General features: G+C 39.7%; 1 protein-coding gene and 1 pseudogene across 1 annotated transcript; both read left to right on the top strand.

Moving 5' to 3' along the window:
* OR10N11P (olfactory receptor family 10 subfamily N member 11, pseudogene) lies at window positions 5745-6676 on the top strand (annotated as a pseudogene).
* On the top strand, window positions 17920-18855 carry OR10D4 (olfactory receptor family 10 subfamily D member 4). Its single transcript, NM_001390669.1, has one exon. The coding sequence runs from the start codon at window positions 17920-17922 to the stop codon at window positions 18853-18855; it is 936 nt and encodes a 311-aa protein (NP_001377598.1).
* The last annotated feature ends 2318 nt before the right edge of the window (window positions 18856-21173 follow it).

Genomic DNA, 21173 nt, shown 5'->3' with positions numbered 1-21173 from the left:
AGCAATTAAGAAATCAATCCCACTCACCATTGCAAAAAAACAAAAGTATTAAATATATAGGAATAAACTTACCTAAAGAGATGAAAGAACTGTATACAGAAAATTATAAGACACTAATGAAAGAAATCAAAGATGACATAAACAGATGGAGAGATATTCCATGATCCTGAGTAGGAAGAATCAATATTGTGAAAATGACTATACTACCAAATGCAAACTACAGATTCAACACAATCCCTATCATTACCGATGGCATTTTTCACAGAACTAGAACAAAAATTTCAAAATTCATATGGAAACACAAAAGACCCCAAATAGCCAAAGCAGTCTTGAGAAGGAAGAATGGAACCGGAGGAATCAACCTTCAGGACATCAGATTATACTACAAAGCTACAGTCATCAAGACAGGATGGTATTGGCACAAAAACAGAAATATAGGTCAATGGAACAAGATAGAAAGCCCAGAAATAAACCCATGCACCAATGGGTACCTGATTTTTGACAAAGGAGGCAAGAATATACAAGGTGGCAAAGACAGCCTCTTCAGTAAATGGTTCTTGGAAAACTGGACAGCTACATGTAAAAGAATAAAATTAGAACACTTCCTAATATGATACACAAAGATAAACTCAAAATGGATTAAAGACCTAAATGTAAGACCAGAAACTATAAAACTTTTAGAGGAAAACAAAGGCAGAACACTCAATTACAAAAATCAAAGTAGGATCCTCTATGACACCTCCTAGAGTAATGGAAATAAAAACAAAAATAAACAAGTGGGACCTGATTAAACTTAAAAGCATTTGCACAGCAAAGGAAACTATAAGCAAGGTGAAAAGAAAACCTTCAGAATGGGAGAAAATAATAGCAAATGAAACAACTGACAAAGGATTAATTTCCAAAATATACAAGCAGCTCATATAACTCAATACCAGAAAAACAAGCAACCCAACCAAAGAATGGGTAAAGACCTAAACAGATATTCCTCCAAAGAACACATACAGATGACTAACAAACACATGAAAAGATGCTCAACATCTCTCATTATTAGAGAAATGCAAGTCAAAACTACAATGAGATATTACCTAACACTAGTCAGAATGACCATCATCAAAATGTCTACAAGCAATAAATGCTGGAAAGGGTGTGGAGAAAAGGGAACACTCTTGCCCTGTTGGTGGGAATGTAAACTGATACAGCCACTATGGAAGTCAGTATGGAGAGTCCTTTAAAAACGAGTAATAAAATCACCATATGACCCAGCAGTCCCACTCCTAGGCATATACCCTGAGGAAACCAAAATTGAAAGAGACACATGTATTCCGTTGTTCATTGCAACACTATTTACAATAGCTAGAACGTGGAAGCAACCTAGATGTCCATCGGCAGATGAATGGATAAAGAAGCTGTGGTATATACACACAATGGAATATTACTCAGCCATAAAAAGAAACACATTTGAATCAGTTCTAATGAGGTGGATGAACCTAGAACCTATTATACAGAGTGAAGTGAGTCAGAAAGAGAAAGATAAATATGCTGTTCTAACACGTATATTTGGAATCTAGAAAAATGGTACTGAAGAATTTACTTACAGGGCAACAATGGAGAAAGAGACATAGAGAAGAGATTTATAGATATGGGGAGAGGGGAGGAGAGGTTGAGATGTATGGAAAGAGTAACATGGAAACTTACATTATCGTTTGTAAAATAGATAGCCAACTGGAATTTGGTGTATGACTCAAACTCAAACAGGGGCTCTGTATAAACCTAGAGGGATGGGATGGGGAGGAAGATGGGAGGGAACTTCAAAAGGGAGAGGATATATGTATACCTATGGCTGATTCATGCTGAGGGTTTGACAGAAAATAGCAAAATTCCGTAAAGCAATTATCCTTAAATAAAAAATAAATTAATTTTAAAAAATAAAGGAAGGAAATTGACTCTGAATGGATGCTACTAGATGGATGAAGCTTAAGGAGATTATGACAAGTGAAATAAGCAGCCACAAAAAGACAAATACTGTAGAATTCCAGCTAAACAGGGTGTTTAGAGTAGTTAGATGACAGATAAGAAGGTAGGAAGTTGTTTGCCAGGGGCTGGGAGAGAAGAAGATATGTTTGTTACTCATTCCCAGTGTCCAGCTCTTTACAACACCAGGGACTGTAGCCCACCAGGCTCCTCTGTCCATGGAATTCTCCAGGCAAGAATACTAGAGTGCGTTGCCATTCCCTTCTCCAGAGGATCTTCCAGACACAGGGATTGAACCTGGGTCCCCCACATTACAGCCAGAGACTTCTTTACTGTCTGAACCACCAGAGAAGACCCAGGGGAAGAGAGATTGTTGTTTAATGTATATTGTTTCCTTCTGCAAGGTGAAAAAGTCCTGAAGTTTGGTTGTGCTGTAGCATGAATGTACATAGCACTACTGAACTGTATACTCTAAATGGTTAAGATGATAAATTTAATGCTTTGTACTGCTTTTCCACTATTTAAAAATGAGGCTCCTTTGGAATAGACATGTACACACTGCTGTATTTTAAATGGATAATCTACTGCATAGCACAGGGAAGTCTCCTCAATGTTATGTGACAGCCTGGACAAAAGGGGAATTTGGGGGAGAATGGATACATGTATATGTATGGCTGAGTCCTTTTGCTGTTCACCTGAAACTATCACAACAGTGTTAATCAACTATACTCCAATGTAAAATAAAAAGTTAAAAACATAAAAAAAAAAAATAAGCCTCCTTATCTGGTTCTCACATATCCTGGGATTTTTGAGTTTTCTAGTTCTCTCTTTTTTCTTATAACTTCATCTACTCTTGAACCCACTCAAATGACTGTTAAATTGCTGAATACCTCAGTTTGGTGTTTGGTGTGGGCAGAGAAAAATCTAGTCTAATGTAGGCTCCACTGGGGTATGCTTGGAGTTATCATTAGTGTCCTTACTCCTTACCAGACAGAGTGAAATGTGATTGCTTTACAAGTATTATCTAGTTTACCTAAAAAAATGCTGAGATCACTTTACTTAAGGTGAAACAGGGCTAAGGGATGTTGGATAAATTTCTGTGAATTTCATGGGGTTTTGTAAATAGAATTAGAATTCCATCTCAAATCCTCTTGCAGCTATCCTCAAGATAGCAATTTTGCAAAAATTTTGAAAGTAAGTATTTGGCCATTTAAATACATACACCAAGGCTTCCCTAAAGCTCAGTGGTAAAGATTCCACCTGCAGTGCAGGAGATGCAGGTTTTGGCTCTGGGTCAGGAAGATCCACTGGAAGAGGAAATGGCAACTCATTCCAGTATTCTTGCCTTGGAAATTCCATGGACAGAGGAGTCTGGTGGGCTACAGTCCATGTGCTCATAAAGAGTCAGACAGTACTGAATGACTGAGTACACATACACACAGCACATACACATACACACAAACACACACACACACCCCCAAAACATCTTACTTCACTTTGTTTTTCCTTTCAATACCTCATATTATCTCTTATTCCTGTCTTCGAACCATGCAAGCAATCTCCTTTTTTATACCTTCGCTTTTTCCCACAGAAAGCAATGGGTGGTTGAGTCTGAATCACCTGATGGGCAGGGCCCTGAGGATGCACCACAAGTTCTTACTGCTGAGGAGCTACCCTAGTTCCTAACCTTCCATGAGCCCAGTTTTTTCATCAATTTATTTAGTTTTCTGCTGCTACTGCTGCTAAGTCGCTTCAGTCATGTCTGACTCTGTGTGACCCCATAGACGGCAGCCCACGAGGTTCCCCCATCCCTGGGATTCTCCAGGCAAGACCACTGGAGTGGGTTGCCATTTCCTTCTCCAATGCATGCAAGTGAAAAGTGAAAGTGAAGTCGCTCAGTCGCGTCCGACTCTTAGCGACCCCATGGACTACAGCCCACCAGGCTCCTCCATCCATGGGATTCTCCAGGCAAGAGTACTGGAGTGGGGTGCCATTGCCTTCTTTTCTAAGCTACCACAATTACTATTTCTTGCAATAAATCAATCCTATTGACACAAGTACCAAAATAATATGTTTGTATGTATGTGTTAGTTGCTCAGTAGTGTTCAACTCTTTGTGACCCCATGGACTGTAGGCACCAGGATCATCTGTCCATTGGATTTTCCAAGCAATAATACTGGAGTGGGTTGCCATTCCATTCTCCAGAGGAAATCCCAACCCAGGAATCAAACCTGGGGCCTCCTGTATTGAAGGTGGATTCTTTACCATATGACCCACCAGGGAAGCCCCAAAATCACATAATTCATTAATTAAAACAACATATATACATGAAAAAGCAGTAAATACATAAATGTACCTATAAATATGTGATATCTGTGCCAAATGAATTTTTAAATTATATTATTATTCCATTAAAGTATATTTTGCAAAGATAATCATAAAAGATTTCATCTTTAATCAGTTTCCTTCTCTTTCTGTCTTGTTGCTAAGGTGTAATTATACCAAGCAGTTAATTGCTTCCTTGCTTAATAGGCTCTCTGACTTGGGGGATTAACACCCAAAGGAAGACCAAGGTTACTTAAAGCTTGTTTGGGAATTATTGCAGTTCCTTCCTAGAGTCAAAGAGGAAATTATATTGCAAGAAAGAAAAGCACATTGAGATTTTTGACATGCTGTTTTAAAGTGATGGGAAAAGAGAAGAATTCTGGAGGTCTACCAGCAGACTGCAAGCGGATGGGAATTCAGCAGGACAAGACTGCTTCCTCTTCCTGCAGTAGGAGAGAAAAGTGACATTCAACTCAAATAGCACCAGCCAGTTATGTTCCCTCTTTGCCTTGTTAGTTCCCAAATTTTGTGCTTTATTTTTTAAATATTGACTCTCATCCTCTCTCACCCATCAAAATAAAATAAAGTAAGAACAGAGCTAGAGCTAGATAGAGTTTTAGGCAGTAGAATTCATGGATTGATCTAAGATTCAATGACTTCATTGTGTTGGAAAAGTTAAAGCAATTTGGAAAAGATATGAGATGTGTTCAAAAAATGAAAGTTGGAAAGGAGTCTCTAATATGCATACTCCTGGGCTGTCTACTGCCATAAAGTTATTGTAGTTTAGTCACTAAGTCCTATCTGACCCTTTTGTTACTCCATAGCTTCCTAGGCTTCAGCGTGTGTGGGATTTTCCCAGTAGGAATACTGGAATGGGTGGCCATTTCCTTCTCCAGGGAATCTTCCTGACCCAGGGGTAGAACTCGAGTCTCCCGCTTCTCCTGCATTGCAGGTGAATTCAATACCACTGAGCCACCAGGAAAGTACTTCCTAGCCCCTCAATGTCCTTGGTAGAATTTCTAATTAACTTCAACATCATCTTGATGGTTAAACAAAGGTTATAGTTGTTAGTGTCACTAAGTCATGTATGACTCTTATGCCATCCCATAGACTGTAGCATGCCTGGCTCCTCTACTCTCCACTATCTCCCAAAATTTGTTCAGGTTTAAGTCTATTGAGTCACTGATGATATCTAACCATCTCACTCTCTGCCACCCTCTTCTTTTTCCTTCAAACTTTCCCAGCATCAGGGTCTTTTCCAATGAGTTGACTCTTCAGATCAGATGGCCAAAATTTTTCAGCTTCAGCAACAGTCCTTCCAGTGAATATTGAGGACTGATTTCTTTTTGGATTCAGAGTGATGATGAATGTATTGGTATTGTGTCTGTCATAGCCTGCATCTCATGCTTCCCTGTCTTTTGTCTCTCCTAGACCTTCCTCCCAAGAACATGAGGAACCACACAGAGCTGAATGAGTTCATCCTACTGGGAATACCTCAGACACAGGGACTGGAGACTGTGCTCTTGGCATCTTCTCATTTATTTACCTCTTCAGCCTGCTGGGAAATCTGTTCATTCTTCTAGCAATTGTCTCCTCCTCGACCCTTCACACTCCCATGTACTTCTTCTTGGGACTCCTATCGATTTTGGACATGCTGTTCCCCTCTGTCACCTGTCCCAAGATGCTATTCTATCTCTCTGGCCAGAGCCGAGCCATATCTTATAAGGGATGTGCTGTTCAGCTCTTCTTCTATCATTTCCTGGGTTCTACGGAAGGCTGCCTCTATTCTGTGATGGCTTATGATCGTTTTGTTGCCATCTGTCACCCACTAAGATATATGCTCATCATGAGACCTGGAGTCTGTGTTGGTTTGGTCTTGGCAGCCTGGTTGGTGGGTTGTCTTCATGCCACTATCCTGACATCCTTTACCTTTCAGCTACCCTACTGTGGCCCCAGTCAGGTGGACCACTTCTTCTGTGACATTCCTGCTGTCTTACCCCTGGCTTGTGCTGATAGCTCCCTGGCCCAGAGAGTGGGTTCCACTAATGTTGGCTTTCTGGCTTTAATGCTTTGGTTGAGTGTTTGTGTCTCCTACACACACATTGGGATTGCCATTTTGAGGATCCGTTCGGCAGAGGGCAGGCAGAAAGCTTTCTCTACCTGCAGTGCCCACCTCACTGCCATTCTCTGTGCCTATGGACCTGTAATCATCATCTATCTACAGCCCACACCCAACCCTTTTCTCAGTGCCACGGTGCAAATATTAAATAATATTGTCTCACCCATGCTGAACTCATTAATCTATTCTTTAAGGAAGAAAGAGGCGAAAAGCTCACTAAAAAAGGCATTCTATAATGTAGTATTTAGTGCTCTAGACTAAATTATGAGTTTTGTGAAGGATTTTAGATTTATTGTCTTTTAACACCATTCTCCTATTTCTTCTTTTTTAAAAAACATTATTGTAGTATAGCTTTTTTACAATGTTGTGCTCATTTCTTCTGTACCTTAAAATTAATCAGCCACACCCACACATGTACTAAGCTGCATCAGTCATGTCCGACTCTTTGCAACCCCATGGACTAAAACCTACAAGGCTCCTCTGTCCATGGGATTCTCCAGGCAAGAATACTGGAGGGGGTTGCCATTTCCTACTCCAGGGGATTTTCCTAACCCAGGATCAAACCCGTGTCTCCTGTATCTCCTCCATTGGCAGGCAGGTTCTTTATACACACTCATATATCCCTTCTTTTTTGGATTTCCTTCCCATTTAGGTCACCTCAGGGCACTGAGTAGAGTTCCCTGTGCTACAGTGTAGGTTCCTATCAGTTATCTATCTTATACATAATATCAATAGTATTTATATGTCAGTCCCAATTTCCCAATTCATCCCACCACCACCCCCCATTTTCGAATTGGTGTCCATAGGTCTATTCTACACCTGTTTCTCTACTTCTTCTTTGCACATAAGATAATCTATTTCGTCTTTTTTGTTTGCTTTATTTTAATTTTTTTATTTTTTATTGGAGTATAGCCAGTCAACTATGTTGTGATAATTTCAGGTGAACAGCAAAGGGACTCTGCCATTCATATACATGTATCATTCTCCTCCAAACTCCACTCCCTTTTAAATGAATAAACAGTTCATGGAAAATGCTTCCTCACATTTGTCTTATTCACTGTTGTATCCGCAGGACATGGCTCAGTGATCTAGTAAGTGCTATGCATGAGTTTATTAAGTGAATGAATGGGTACCACTTAACCTTTCAAATTTGATGTAATTTAATATTTATTTACTATAAACAGAAACATAATTTCAATAATTGGGAAACAGAACAACCACATAAACTGATTTAAATACATATCCTCTTAAAGTTGAGGAAATATAAAACCAAATCTGAATGAACTCTAACCACTTTTCTCAATTCTCAGATCAGTGTTGTGATGACTGCCATGGCAAAACAATTAAATCATTTTAAATCTTTCCTTTCTAATACTTTAGTATGCTGCTGCTGCTGCTGCTGCTAAGTTGCTTCAGTCATGTCTGACTCTGTGCGACCCCATAGACGGCACCCCACCGGGCTCCCCCGTCCCTGGGATTCTCCAGGCAAGAACACTGGAGTGGGTTGCCATTTCCTTCTCCAATGCAGGAAAGTGAAAAGTGACAGTGAAGTTGCTCAGTCATGTCCGACTCTTCGCGACCCCATGGACTGCAGCCTAGCACACAACAAAAAATTTTATTTAAACATACATAATCACACACACAAGCAAAAACCAGTTCTTAAAATCTCACTCCATCAACAACACAACAACAAAAACAAAGAACTTGATTCCAAAAAGTGGGCAGAAGACCTCAACAGACATTTTTCCAAAGAAGACATACAGGTGGCTAATAAACACATGAAAAGAGGCTCAACAACACTCATTATTCAGATCAGATCAGATCAGTAGCTCAGTCATGTCCGACTCTGCGACTCCATGAATGGCAGCACGCCAGGCCTCCCTGTCCATCACCAACTCCCGCAGTTCACCCAGACTCACGTCCATCGAGTCAGTGATGCCATCCAGCCATCTCATCCTCTGTCGTCCCCTTCTCCTCCTGCCCCCAATCCCTCCCAGCATCAGAGTCTTTTCCAATGAGTCAACACTTCGCATGAGGTGGCCAAAGTACTGGAGTTTCAGCTTTAGCATCATTCCTTCCAAAGAAATCCCAGGGCTGATCTCCTTCAGAATGGACTGGTTGGATCTCCTTGCAGTCCAAGGGACTCTCAAGAGTCTTCTCCAACACCACAGTTCAAAAGCATCAATTCTTCGGCGCTCAGCCTTCTTCATAGTCCAACTCTCACATCCATACAGGACCACTGGAAAAACCATAGCCTTGACTAGACGAACCTTGTTGGCAAAGTAATGTCTCTGCTTTTGAATATGGTATCCAGATTGGTCATAACCTTCCTTCCAAGGAGTAAGCGTCTTTTAATTTCATGGCTGCAGTCACCATCTGCAGTGATTTTGGAGCCCAGAAAAATAAAGTCTGACACTGTTTCCACTGTTTCCCCATCTATTTGCCATGAAGTGATGGGACCAGATGCCATGATCTTCATTTTCTGAATGTTGAGCTTTAAGCCAACTTTTTCATTCTCCACTTTCACTTTCATCAAGAGGTGCCGGGAGCCGGTATATTGCATATTGAGTGCAGCACTTTCCACAGCATCATCTTTCAGGATCTGGAATAGCTCAACTGGAATTCTATCACTGCCGGTAGCCAGTGTGAGGAACTCCGCCCATGACAAAGGTCATGAGGAAGGAGGCTCGGCATACGCAAAGGTGGGATCGAGCTTCAGAAGTCCCCCTGGAAATTCTCGAGCATATACCCCCAAAACCAGAGTCTGCCTACTTTCTGCTTTGAGCTTTCACCTACACCTCTGACTTTACGGGGGGCTGTCCCCCACTACCTCTCTCTGAAAAAAGAGTTAGCTTACAGTTCCAGTTAATAATTCCTGGGTGTGACAGTGTTTAACCTACAAACTCCTTTGGAAATCCTCTAGCCTGCCTGAATAGGTTTTTCCGGCCACATGTGATTGTTCAGAGCCTCCCAACTGTGAGAGGCAGGAGATGTTCTAAACTGTCTAAACACATATTCTTTTCAGTAGTTAAAAGATTGATTAGAAATTGTATTGGTGAAGGGATTTTCACTTCTTGGGCCAATGTTTGCTGCTAAGTTTCCATATCCCTTATCTGCTGTGTCCCTGGCAGTGTATTGATTAATATAATCGGTGTAAGTAGTAGCTTTAATGTTTGTAACCTGGGACCCTTGAGTTAATTCTTTTTCTTGTTATAGCCCACCACACCTTTGCTCTGTAGGAATGCAACTTTATCTAATGCTTTTTGGAGGCTGGCGCCTGACTTTAGAATAATCACCTTTAGAGAAAAAGGCCTCTGGGCCAGAAGATGATGCAAATCACCTAAGCTTTTGCATATGATAAGTTTGCAGGAAGAAAGCCTGGCTTGCTGCCTGACTCTACCCCTTCCCCCATTATCCTCTATGCATAACTTAAGGTATAAAAACTACTTTGGAAAATAAAGTGTGGGCCTTGTTCACCGAAACTTGGTCTCACCATGTCGTTCTTTCTCTCACCTTCTGGCTGAATTATTCAGCCTCTTTTCTCCACTGAATTTCCTCACTGAGCTATCCTTATTTCAGCCTCTTTTCTTCACTGAATTTTACTGAGCTATCCTCATTCTATTACTCTTTATACCCTTAATTAACATTTAATTAAGCAATTGTTTCCTGATCCTCGCCGACGCCGTCCCCCCTTCGAATTCCCTGGATCCACCGGGGCTGGACCCCGGCAAAGAGGCTTTTGAGTTCCTCTTCACTTTCTGCCATAAGGGTGGTGTCATCTGCATATCTGAGGTTATTGATATTTCTCCCAGCAATCTTGATTCCAGCTTGTGTTTCTTCCAGTCCAGCGTTTCTCATGATGTACTCTGCATGTAAGTTAAATAAACAGGGTGAAAATATACAGCCTTGACGAACTCCTTTTCCTATTTGGAACCAGTCTGTTGTTCCATGTCCAGTTCTAACTGTTACTTCCTGACCTGCATACAAATTTCTCAAGAGGCGGATCAGGTGGTCTGGTATTCCCATCTCTTTCAGAATTTTCCAGTTTATTGTGATCCACACAGTCAAAGGCTTTGGCACAGTCAATAAAGCAGAAATAGATATTTTTCTGGAACTCTCTTGCTTTTTCCATGATCCAGCGGATGTTGGCAATTTGATCTCTGGCTCCTCTGCCTTTTCTAAAACCAGCCTGAACATGAGGAAGTTCACGGTTCACATATTGCTGAAGCCTGGCTTGGAGAATTTTGAGCATTACTTTACTAGCATGTGAGATGAGTGTAATTGTGCGGTAGTTTGAGTATTATTTGGCATTGCCTTTCTTTGGGATTGGAATGAAAACTGACCCTCTCCAGTCCCATGGCCACTGCTGAGTTTTCCAAATTTGCTGGCATATTGAGTGCAGCATTTTCACAGCATCATCTTTCAGAATTTGGAATAGTTCAACTGGAATTCCATCACCTCCACTAGCTTTGTTCGTAGTGATGCTTGCTAAGGCCCACTAGACTTCACATTCCAGGATGTCTGGCTCTAGGTCAGTGATCACACCATTGTGATTATCTGGGTCTTGAAGATCTTTTTTGTACAGTTTTTCTGTGTATTCTTGCCATCTCTTCTTAATATCTTCTGCTTCTGTTACGTCCATACCATTTCTGTCCTTTATCGAGCTCATCTTTGCATGAAATGTTCCTTTGGTATCTCTGATTTTCTTGAAGAGATCCCTAGTCTTTCCCATTCTGTTGTTTTCCTCTATTTCTTTGCATTGATCGCTGAAGAAGGCTTTCTTATCTCTTCTTGCTATTCTTTGGAACTCTGCATTCAGATGCTTATATCTTTCCTTTTCTCCTTTGATTTTCACATCTCTTCTTTCACAGCTATTTGTAAGTCCTCCCCAGACAGCCATTTTGCTGCTTTGCATTTCTTTTCCAGGGGGGTGGTCTTGATCCCTGTCTCCTGTACAATGTCATGAACCTCATTCCATAGTTCATCAGGCACTGTATCTATCAGATCTAGGCCCTTAAATCTAATTCTCACTTCCACTGTATAATCATAAGGGATTTGATTTAGGTCATACCTGAATGTTCTAGTAGTTTTCCCTACTTTCTTCAATTTCAGTCTGAATTTGGCAATAAGGAGTTCATGGTCTGAGCCACAATCAGCTCCTGGTCTTGTTTTTTCTGGCTGTATAGAGCTTCTCCTTCTTTGGCTGCAAAGAATATAATCAAGCTGATTTTGGTGTTGACCATCTGGTGATGTCCATGTGTAGAGTCTTCTCTTGTATTGTTGGAAGAGGGTATTTGTTATGACCAGTGCATTTTCTTGGCAAAACTCTATTAGTCTTTGCCCTGCTTCATTCTGTATTCCAAGGCCAAATTTGCCTGTTACTCCAGGTGTTTCTTGACTTCCTACTTTTGCATTCTAGTCCCCTGTAATGAAAAGGACATCTTTTTTGGGTGTTAGTTCTAAAAGGTCTTGTAGGTCTTCATAGAACCGTTCAACTTCAGCTTCTTCAGCGTTACTCGTTGGGGCATAGACTTGGATTACTGTGATATTGAATGGTTTGCCTCGGAAACGAACAGAGATCATTCTGTCGTTTTTGAGATTGCATCCGAGTACTGCATTTTGGACTCTTTTGTTGACTATGATGGCCACTCCATTTCTTCTGAGGGATTCCTGCCCGAAGTAGTAGATATAATGGTCATCTGAGTTAAATTCACCCATTCCAGTCCATTTGAGTTCGCTGATTCCTAGAATGTCGACATTCACTCTTGCCATCTCTTGTTTGACCACTTCCAATTTGCCTTGATTCATGGACCTGACATTCCAGGTTCCTATGCAATATTGCTCTTTACAGCATTGGACCTTGCTTATCACCAGTCACATCCACAACTGGGTATTGTTTTTGCTTTGGCTCCATCCCTTCATTCTTTCTGGAGTTATTTCTCCACTGATCTCCAGTAGCATATTGGGCACCTACTGACCTGGGGAGTTCCTCTTTCAGTATCCTATCGTTTTGCCTATTCATACTGTTCGTGGGGTTCTCAAGGCAAGAATACTGAAGTGGTTTGCCATTCCCTTCTCCAGTGGACCACATTCTGTCAAATCTCTCCACCATGACCCACCCGTCTTGGGTTGCCCCACGGGCATGGCTTAGTTTCATTGAGAAATACAAATCAAAACTACAATGAAATATCATACACCCGTCAGAATGGCCATCATCAAAAGATCTACAACAGTGAAGGCTTGAAAGAGTGTGGAGTAAAGGGAACCCTCTTGTACTGTTGGTGGCAATGTAAACTGATACAGACACTCTATAGGGCAGTATGGAGATTCCTTTAAAATTATGAATAAAATTACCATATGATCCAACATTTCCACTACTGGGCATATTCCCTGTGAAAACCATAATTGAAAAAAAGACACAAGTTCTGAAATATTCATTGCAGCACAATTTACAATAGCACATGGAAGCAGTCTTTATGTCCATCAACAGATGAATGGATAAAGAAGCTGTGTTACATATATACAACGGAATATTATTTAACCATAAAAAGAATGCATTTGAGACAGTTCTAATGAGGCGGATGAACCTAGAACCTATTATACAGAGTGAAGTAAGAGAGAAACACATATCTAATATTAATGCATGTATATGGAATCTAGAAAGCTGATATGATGAACCTATTTGCAGGGCAGCAATGGAGATGCAGACATAGATAACGGACTCGTTGACACAGAGGCGGGGAATGAGTGGTGGGACGAATGGAGGGAATAGCATGGAAACATATACATTACCATGTGTGGAATATATAGACAGTGAGAATTTGCTGTATGATTCAGGGATCTCAGAAAGATGCTCTGTGACAACCTAGAGGGACAGGATGGGGAGGGAGGTAGGAAGGAGGCTCAAGACGGAAAGAACATATGTATACCTATGGCTGATTCATGTTGATGTATGGCAGAAACCAACACAATACTGTAAAGCAATTATCTTTCAATTACAAATAAATTTAGAAAAACAAGTAACTTGATTTACAAGGGTGTAAAGGACTTAAAAGACATTCTGTGAAGAAGACAGCAAGCATATAAAAAGATGTTTAATATCACTCCCACTAGGTAAATGTACATCAGATTCACAAGATGTCACTCACAGCCATCAAAATGGCTTTTACTGAAAAAAGGGGTGGGGGATGGACAAGCGGAGAAATTGGAACCATTGTCTGCTGTTGGTGGAAACTATAAAATGGTACAGCCACTATGGAAAACAGTGTGGAGGCTCCTCAATATAAATTTAAAAATAACATTCCCCTATGATTCACCAATTATACTTTTGAGTATAGATCCAAAAGGGTCCTAAATATTCATATTTATATCATGTTCAAAGCAGCATTACTCACAATAGACAGGTAGGAGGTGAAAGCTATTCATGTGCATTAACGATAAATGAATAGTCAAAATGTGGTATATACATACATGGAATATTATTCCCACTTTAAAAAGTGGGATGACACAGTTGGATGCTACTAGATGGATGAAGCTTGAGGAGATTATGTTAGGTGAAATAAGCAGCTACAAAAAGACCGATACTGTAGGATTCCAGCTATACTGGATGTTTAGAGTAGTTAGATGACAGATAAGAAGGTAGGAAGGTGATTCCCAGGGGCTGGGGAAGAGGAAGATAGATTGTTGTTTAATATATATAGTTTCCTTTTGCAAGATGAAAAAGTTCTGAAGTTTGGTTGCACTGTGGAAGGAATATATATAATACTACTGAACTGTATACTTAAAATGGTTAAGATGGTAAATGTTATGCTTTATATTGCTTTTCCACCATTTAAAAATGAAGCTCCTTTGGGAAGGACATGTACACATTGTTATATTTAAAATGGATAATCTACTGTATAGCACAGGGAACTCTGCTCAATGTTACATGGTAGCCTGAACGGGACAAAAGTTTGGGGGAGAATGAAAACATGTATATATAGGGCTGAGTCCCTTTGCTGTTCACCTGAAACTATCACAACACTGTTAATCAGCTATACTCCAATATAAAATAAAAACTTTTCAAAAATAAATAAAAAGAAGCCTCCTTATCTGATTCTCACATACCCTGGGATTTTTTTAGTTTTCTGTTCACTCCTTTTTCTTATAACTTCATCTACTCTTGAACCCACTCAAATCACTGTTAAATTGTTGAATACTTCAGTCTGGTGTAGGCAGAGAAGAGTCAGAAATCCAGCATAACGTAGGCTTCAGAGGGTCATCCTGGAGTTATCATTTGTGTCCTAACTCATTACCAGACACCGTGTAATGCAATTTCTTCACAAGTATTACCTAGTTTATCTACAAAAATGCTAGATCACATTACAGAGGCAAAACAAGTCTTAGGGATGTTGTGTAAATTTCTGTAAATTACAGGTTTTTTTGTGGATAGGATGAGGATTCCATCTCAAATCATCATGAAGCTATAATCAATATAGCAATTTTGCTGAAATTCTTAAAATATATATTTGACCTTTTATATAAACACACCAAAACATGTTACCTCAGCTTTTTTTCCTTTCATCATCTCTGATATATGAGAATGTTCCCATATTATCTCTTATTCCTGGTTTAAACCCTCCAAGCACCCCTCCTTTTTATACTTATTTTTTTCCCCTCCAGTTATTCAACGCCTTTTCCATTTTTTATTTATTTTTCCTTCCTAGCCTTCCTCACTCTAGTGAAGTGAAAGTCACTCAATCAAGTCTGGCTCTTTGCAACCCCATGACTCTAGTCTGCATGACACTCCTCTGTCCATTGAATTCTCCAGGCAAGAGTACTGGAGTGGGTAGCCATGCCCTTCTCCAGATCTTCCCGACCCAGGGATTGAATCCAGGTCTCCTGCATTGTAGGCAGTTTCTTTACCATCTGAGCCACTAGGGAAGCCCTCTCTTGACTTTAATCCTAACCCTGAATACACCGTTACTTATCAAGGTCAATTTAATGGTGTTTACTTCCTAGTCAAAGGCATTGTTACCATCTTTTTTATTTGGACAGTCTGTAAAGTTTTTTCAAGTCAATCACCATGCTTCAGAGTATTAAAGATAATCGGAGATAAATAGCATGGTAGAATCATTAACTTTAACATCCTTTTAGCATCAGTTAGATGTGCAATAAAAATATTGTTTACTTTTTAAGTAGAAATTCTAGATTTACTTAGAATAACGTAACTACCTAAGTGCCAAGAACAATAAAACACATACTTCAAATTATAGCTCAAAATTCTTTTCCACCTCTTAGCATGTGTCTTCCTCCCTTTTCTCCTAGCTTAGGCCTTTATTTTCCCTAACCTTTGGAGGACTGCCCATTTCTGTTCCACTGTACCCTGTACCCTGGCCACAGAGGTGGGCATGAGATTCAGCCAAGAAAATCAGATTTGAATCTGAGGCTCCCAGAAGTAATGGGCAGCTGAGGCTGAATCACCTGCTGGCAGGACCCAGAGGATGCACCACAAGTTCTTACTGCTGAGGAGCTGCCCTAATTCCTAGCCTTCCATGAGCCTAGTTTTTTCAACACTTTCTTTAATTTTCTGAGCTAACCCAGTTACTGTTGCTTGCAATAAATCAATCCTATTACCACAAATAGTAAAATAATTGATTAAAACAACACATACACATGAAAAAGCAGTAAATATATCTATAAATGTGATATATGTGCCAAATGAAGTTTTAAATGATTATTCACTGAAGTATATTTTATAAGGAAACCATAAAAGATTCCCTCTTTAATCAGTTTCCTCCTCTCTCTTTCTCTCTAGGTTTCATTGGTAAGGTCTAATTATATCAAGCAGTTAATTTCTCCCTTGCTTAATAAGGACCCTGACTTGGAGGATTAATACCCAAAGGAAGACCAAGGCTACTTACTATCTCCCGTATTTGGGAAATTATTGCAGTTCCTAGATCAGAGAGAAATTACTATAAAAGTGAAAAGCACACTCAGATTTTGACATTCTATTTGAAAGTGATTGAAAAAGAGAATTCTGAAGATCTACCAACAGACTGCAAGTTGATGGGAATTTCGCAGGACAGGGTTACTTCCTTCTTCCAGGGAAGGAAAACAAAGTAACATTCAATTCAATAGCACCAGTCAGTTATGTTCTGTTTGCCTTGTAAGTGCCCAGATTTCTCCTTCATTTAAAAAAATTTTGGCTCTCACTCTCCTGTCATGACCATCAAAATAAAATAATAAAGATAGAGCTAGAGCTAGCTAGGGTCTTAGGCAGTAGAATTCATGGGTTAATGTATGATTTAAAGAGCTTACTGTGCTGAAAGTTAAAACAAGTTGAAAAAAATATGAGAAATGTTCAAAAGATGGAAATTGGAAAGGAGTCTCTACTATACCTACCCCTGTGTCTTCTACTGCCATAAAAGCAGAATGCTTTTTAGCCTGGATCTGGTTAGACTATTACAGGTTTTGGATACTGAAATGGAGGCTATTGGTTACTGATGTGTGCTAAAATCCAGAGCATATGCGTTCTGTTAATGTAATTTTCCGTTATTTAAGGGCTGTTAAAGACCCCTCTTTTGGCTGGTTTCTCATTGTTGACCCTCATACCCAGGGAGATAATGTGGGAAAGAGTCTGTCTTTTGTATGTGTGGCTTGCATGCGTGCATGCTGATCACCTCAGTCGTGTCCAACTCTTGAGACCCTCCGGACGGTAGCCACCAGGCTCCTCTGTCCATAGGATTCTCCAGGAAAGCATACTGGAGTGGGTTCACATGTCCTCCTCCAGATCTTCCCAACCCAGGAATCAAAACCAGGTCTCTTCTGTCTCCTGCACTGGCAGGTGGGTTCTTTACTAGTGTCACCTGGGAAGCCCCTAAAATGAAAGTGTTAGTTGTTCAGTCCTGTTTGACTCTTTATGACCCCATGGACTGTAGACCACCAGGCTCCTCCATCCATGAAATTCTCCAGGCAGGAATACAGGGAATGGGTAGCCATTCCCTTCTCCAGAGGATCTTCCTGACCTGGGATCAAACCTGCATTACAGGCAGATTCTTTAACATCTGAGCCTCCAGGGAAGCCCATATGTGACTTATATGATCATAAATGATTTTGGACATTTAAAGTAACCTAATTGTCTCAGGTGAATATAGAAAACTTGGATAGGACTTTCTTGCATCTTTAAATTTGTCCTTTTAGAATCACAAAGCAGCATTCAAAATTTATACAATTTAACAGTGTATATGAAGCGTGGAAGATAGGAGTTGTCATGTAAGGATTTCTTGGTGAGACTGCAAGTAGAAACTGCACTGCAAAGAGAGACCCAGCATGGAAAGAAGCGGGCCAATCAAGGCAATTCTAAAGGGAAGCACTAGTCTGTTTACAGTGAGATTATTCGCTCCTTCTTCATTTCATTGTCTTAAACACATTCACATACATATTCACATACGTATTTACATACATATTCACTTTAACCACAGATTTCTTTTGACAGACGCCCAAGATTTGATCCTTCCATAAACATGAGAAATCACACAGTGGTGACTGAATACATCCTGCTGGGAATCCCTGAGACAGAGGGCCTAGAGACTGTGCTTTTTTCCCTGTTCTCATCATTATATTTGTGCACTGTCTTGGGAAACGTGCTCATCCTTTCGGCTATCATCTCTTCCTCTCGGCTTCATACACCCATGTACTTTTTCTTGGCGAACCTCTCCGTGTTTGACCTGGGTTTCTCATCAACAACTGCTCCCAAGATGTTGTCATACCTTTCAGGGCTGAGTCAAGGTATCTCTTTTCAGGGTTGTGCTACCCAGCTCTTCTTCTACCACTTCCTGGGATGTACTGAGTGTTTCCTATACACGGTGATGGCCTATGACCGCTTTGTTGCCATATGCTTTCCTCTGAGATACATGGTCATAATGAATCACAGAGTCTGCACCATCTTGGCCACAGGGACCTGGATAGGCGGCTGTATCCATGCCATTATCCTAACATCCCTCACCTTCCAGCTGTCCTACTGTGGCTCTAACAAGGTGAGCTATTACTTCTGTGACATACCTGCCATCTTACCTCTAGCCTGTGGGGATACATCTCTAGCCCAGAGGGTAGGTTTTACAAATGTTGGTCTTTTGTCTCTCATTTGCTTTTTTCTCATTCTTGTTTCCTACACCCGCATTGGGATTGCCATATCAAAAATTCTCTCAGCAGAGGGCAGGCAGCGAGCATTCTCCACCTGCAGTGCACACATGACTGCAATTCTCTGTGCTTATGGGCCAGTCATCATCATCTATCTACAGCCCAATCCCAGTGCCTTGCTTGGTGCTATAATCCAGATATTGAATAATCATGTAACCCCCATGCTGAACCCATTGATCTACAGCCTGAGAAATCAGGATGTTAAATCAGCTCTGAGGAATGCATTTCCCAAGAGATGCTTCACTCTGAAGAAAAACTGAGAAAAGCTCAAGCTTTGCTGGACAAAGTTTGAGTCTCCATTTCTCAGGACTAATTCTCTTCCACAGCTTCCACAGCGTGTTGAAATCAAATGTGCTCTGAATGGTTCTACCACTTAACCTCACCAAGTTTTAAAGCCATGTCTGCTTTCATATTTTCCTGTGTTTATAATGAAATATAATTACTAGAGTAACTACTGACATCAATCTTATTCTTGGGCTGCCTGGATTGCCTGCCAGAACCACCATCCTTCCCCAAACATTTCCTCCCTCGTTAAATCTTTAAAAGAGTTCAGAAAACATATTTTCTTTCTCATAATCTCAGTTAAAAGTATTTCCGTATATATCTAAAGGGAAGGAGAACGGAAAAAAAATTCAAGCAAGCCCAGCTTAATACAGAGTATCAGAACTCAATATCCTTTCTGTAGAGTATAACCTCCAATTTACTTCCACTCAACACCAAAACTCTCACTTGAGTAATATTTAAGGGTTAGATCTATCTCATGTGTAGTCTGTTTTGATTTTAATATTTTCCTTGTGTACACATTCCTTTGGGATCCAGATATTCTTGTATTATTAGATGACTGGAAGGCTGTGATCTTGAATCTTGTCTCATTAGCCCCTACAAAAATCAGCTTTAGTTTTGTAAAGAAAAAAGGAAACAAAAGGATAGTAAGACAAACAAAAAGAGTCAAATTTAAATGTAATACTACATGTTTTTCTAAAACAACAACATTGATTGATTTGTCTGTTATAAAAAGCAAGCTGGTTAGAATTTTCATTTAAATTCAGGTAGCAATAAACTTGCTTTTCCATTGAAAATAATAAGGTATATATAACTTATTTTGATTCTGCTAATCTCTAGGTTCCCTAACGATAAGGGAAAAAATAGGTAAATTTATTATAGAAACTGTGTTAAATTTTATAATATAGTCTCATTCTTCTTTTGCTGATTTTAGTTTGTTTCCTTTTATGTTTTACCTACCAGATGTTTATGACTTTTCTTGTAAGCCACCTTAAGTCCTTTTGGTAAGAACCAGAGAATAAATAATGCACTAAAACAAATAATAATAATGATATTAATAAAGCTGTATTTCAGTAGTATTTTTCATAATGGATTTATTATTTTCTTCCTTCTCTGGCCTTCAATTCCTGTCTATCAAATGATTGAAAATAAGTTCTCCAAGTAGAAACTGTAAGCATCACAATGAATGTGGAGTGAGCTGTCAGAAAATATTAAATGGGTTCCCATGGCAGGAGATGCCAGTTACCAGTGCTCTGAATTTGTTGTAAAGGAATCTCTAATGTGAGATACTGTTATTTCACCTGAAAAGTAATTCCGGAGTCACTAGGCATTTCTGGCTAGAAATCCAGAGGACATTAACCAAGTAACCTTAATTACATGGAAGTTGTTTCCAGGTTAGCAACAATTGCATTGAAATATTAAATATATCAAGTGTTAAAGGATATAGTGTAAATAATGGTTGGATTTTCACTCATTGCTTTCGTATAAACATCAAAAACTCAGTATCTTCCATTATAGCAAGGTTGTTTTTTTCAACGTTCTCTTTACCGAGAGCGAACTACAGTAGTTCCACCCTTATCTGCAGTTTCATTTTTCAGTGGTTTCAGTTCTGTGGTTTCAGTCACCCACAGGTCACCCTTGGTCTGAAACTATTAAATGAAAAATTCCAGAAACAGATCATTCCTAAGTTTTAAACAGCCAGCCTTTCTGAGTAGTGTGATGAAATCTCGAGCTCCATCTGGCCACGTACATGAATCACTGTCCCAGGAATACAGTGTTTATGTTCAAGAAACCTTTCTCTTACTCAGTAAGGACCCAAAGCTCAAGAGAAGTGATGTTGCCAATACAGATAAGCCATAGTGAAGCCATAAAGTGTTTCCTGTAAGTGATAAAGTTAAAGTTCTCAACTTAAGAAAAAAATTAGTTCTGTATTGAGGTTGCTGTGATCTATAATACTAATAATGAATTGGATACCCAAGAATCTGTGAAGAAAGAAAAAGAAATTTGTACTAGTTTTGTTGCCACACCTCAAACTACAAAAGCTATGACCATAGTGTGTGATAAGTGTTTAATTAGGATGGAAAAGTCATTAAATGGTGCAGTAAGTATTTTAAGATTGAGAGGGAGACCACATTCATATAATGTTTGTTACAGCATATTGTTATTATTGTTCTATTTTATTATTAGTTATTGTTGATCTCTTACTGTGACCAGTTTATAAGTTAAACTTTATCATAGGTTTGCATGTATAGGAAAAGACATATATAAAGTGTTAGTCGCTCAGTTGTGTCCAACT

Source organism: Bos taurus, chromosome 29, assembly GCF_002263795.3.
Source record: "Bos taurus isolate L1 Dominette 01449 registration number 42190680 breed Hereford chromosome 29, ARS-UCD2.0, whole genome shotgun sequence".
Taxonomy (NCBI): Eukaryota; Metazoa; Chordata; class Mammalia; order Artiodactyla; family Bovidae; genus Bos; species Bos taurus.
Note: the sequence above shows the minus strand (reverse complement) of the source record. Positions and strands in the feature narration are given on the sequence as shown.

Bases quoted from the DNA above. Each gene is read 5' to 3' on its own strand.
- OR10D4 (NM_001390669.1), top strand. From the start codon at position 17,920: ATGAGAAATCACACAGTGGTGACTGAATACATCCTGCTGGGAATCCCT.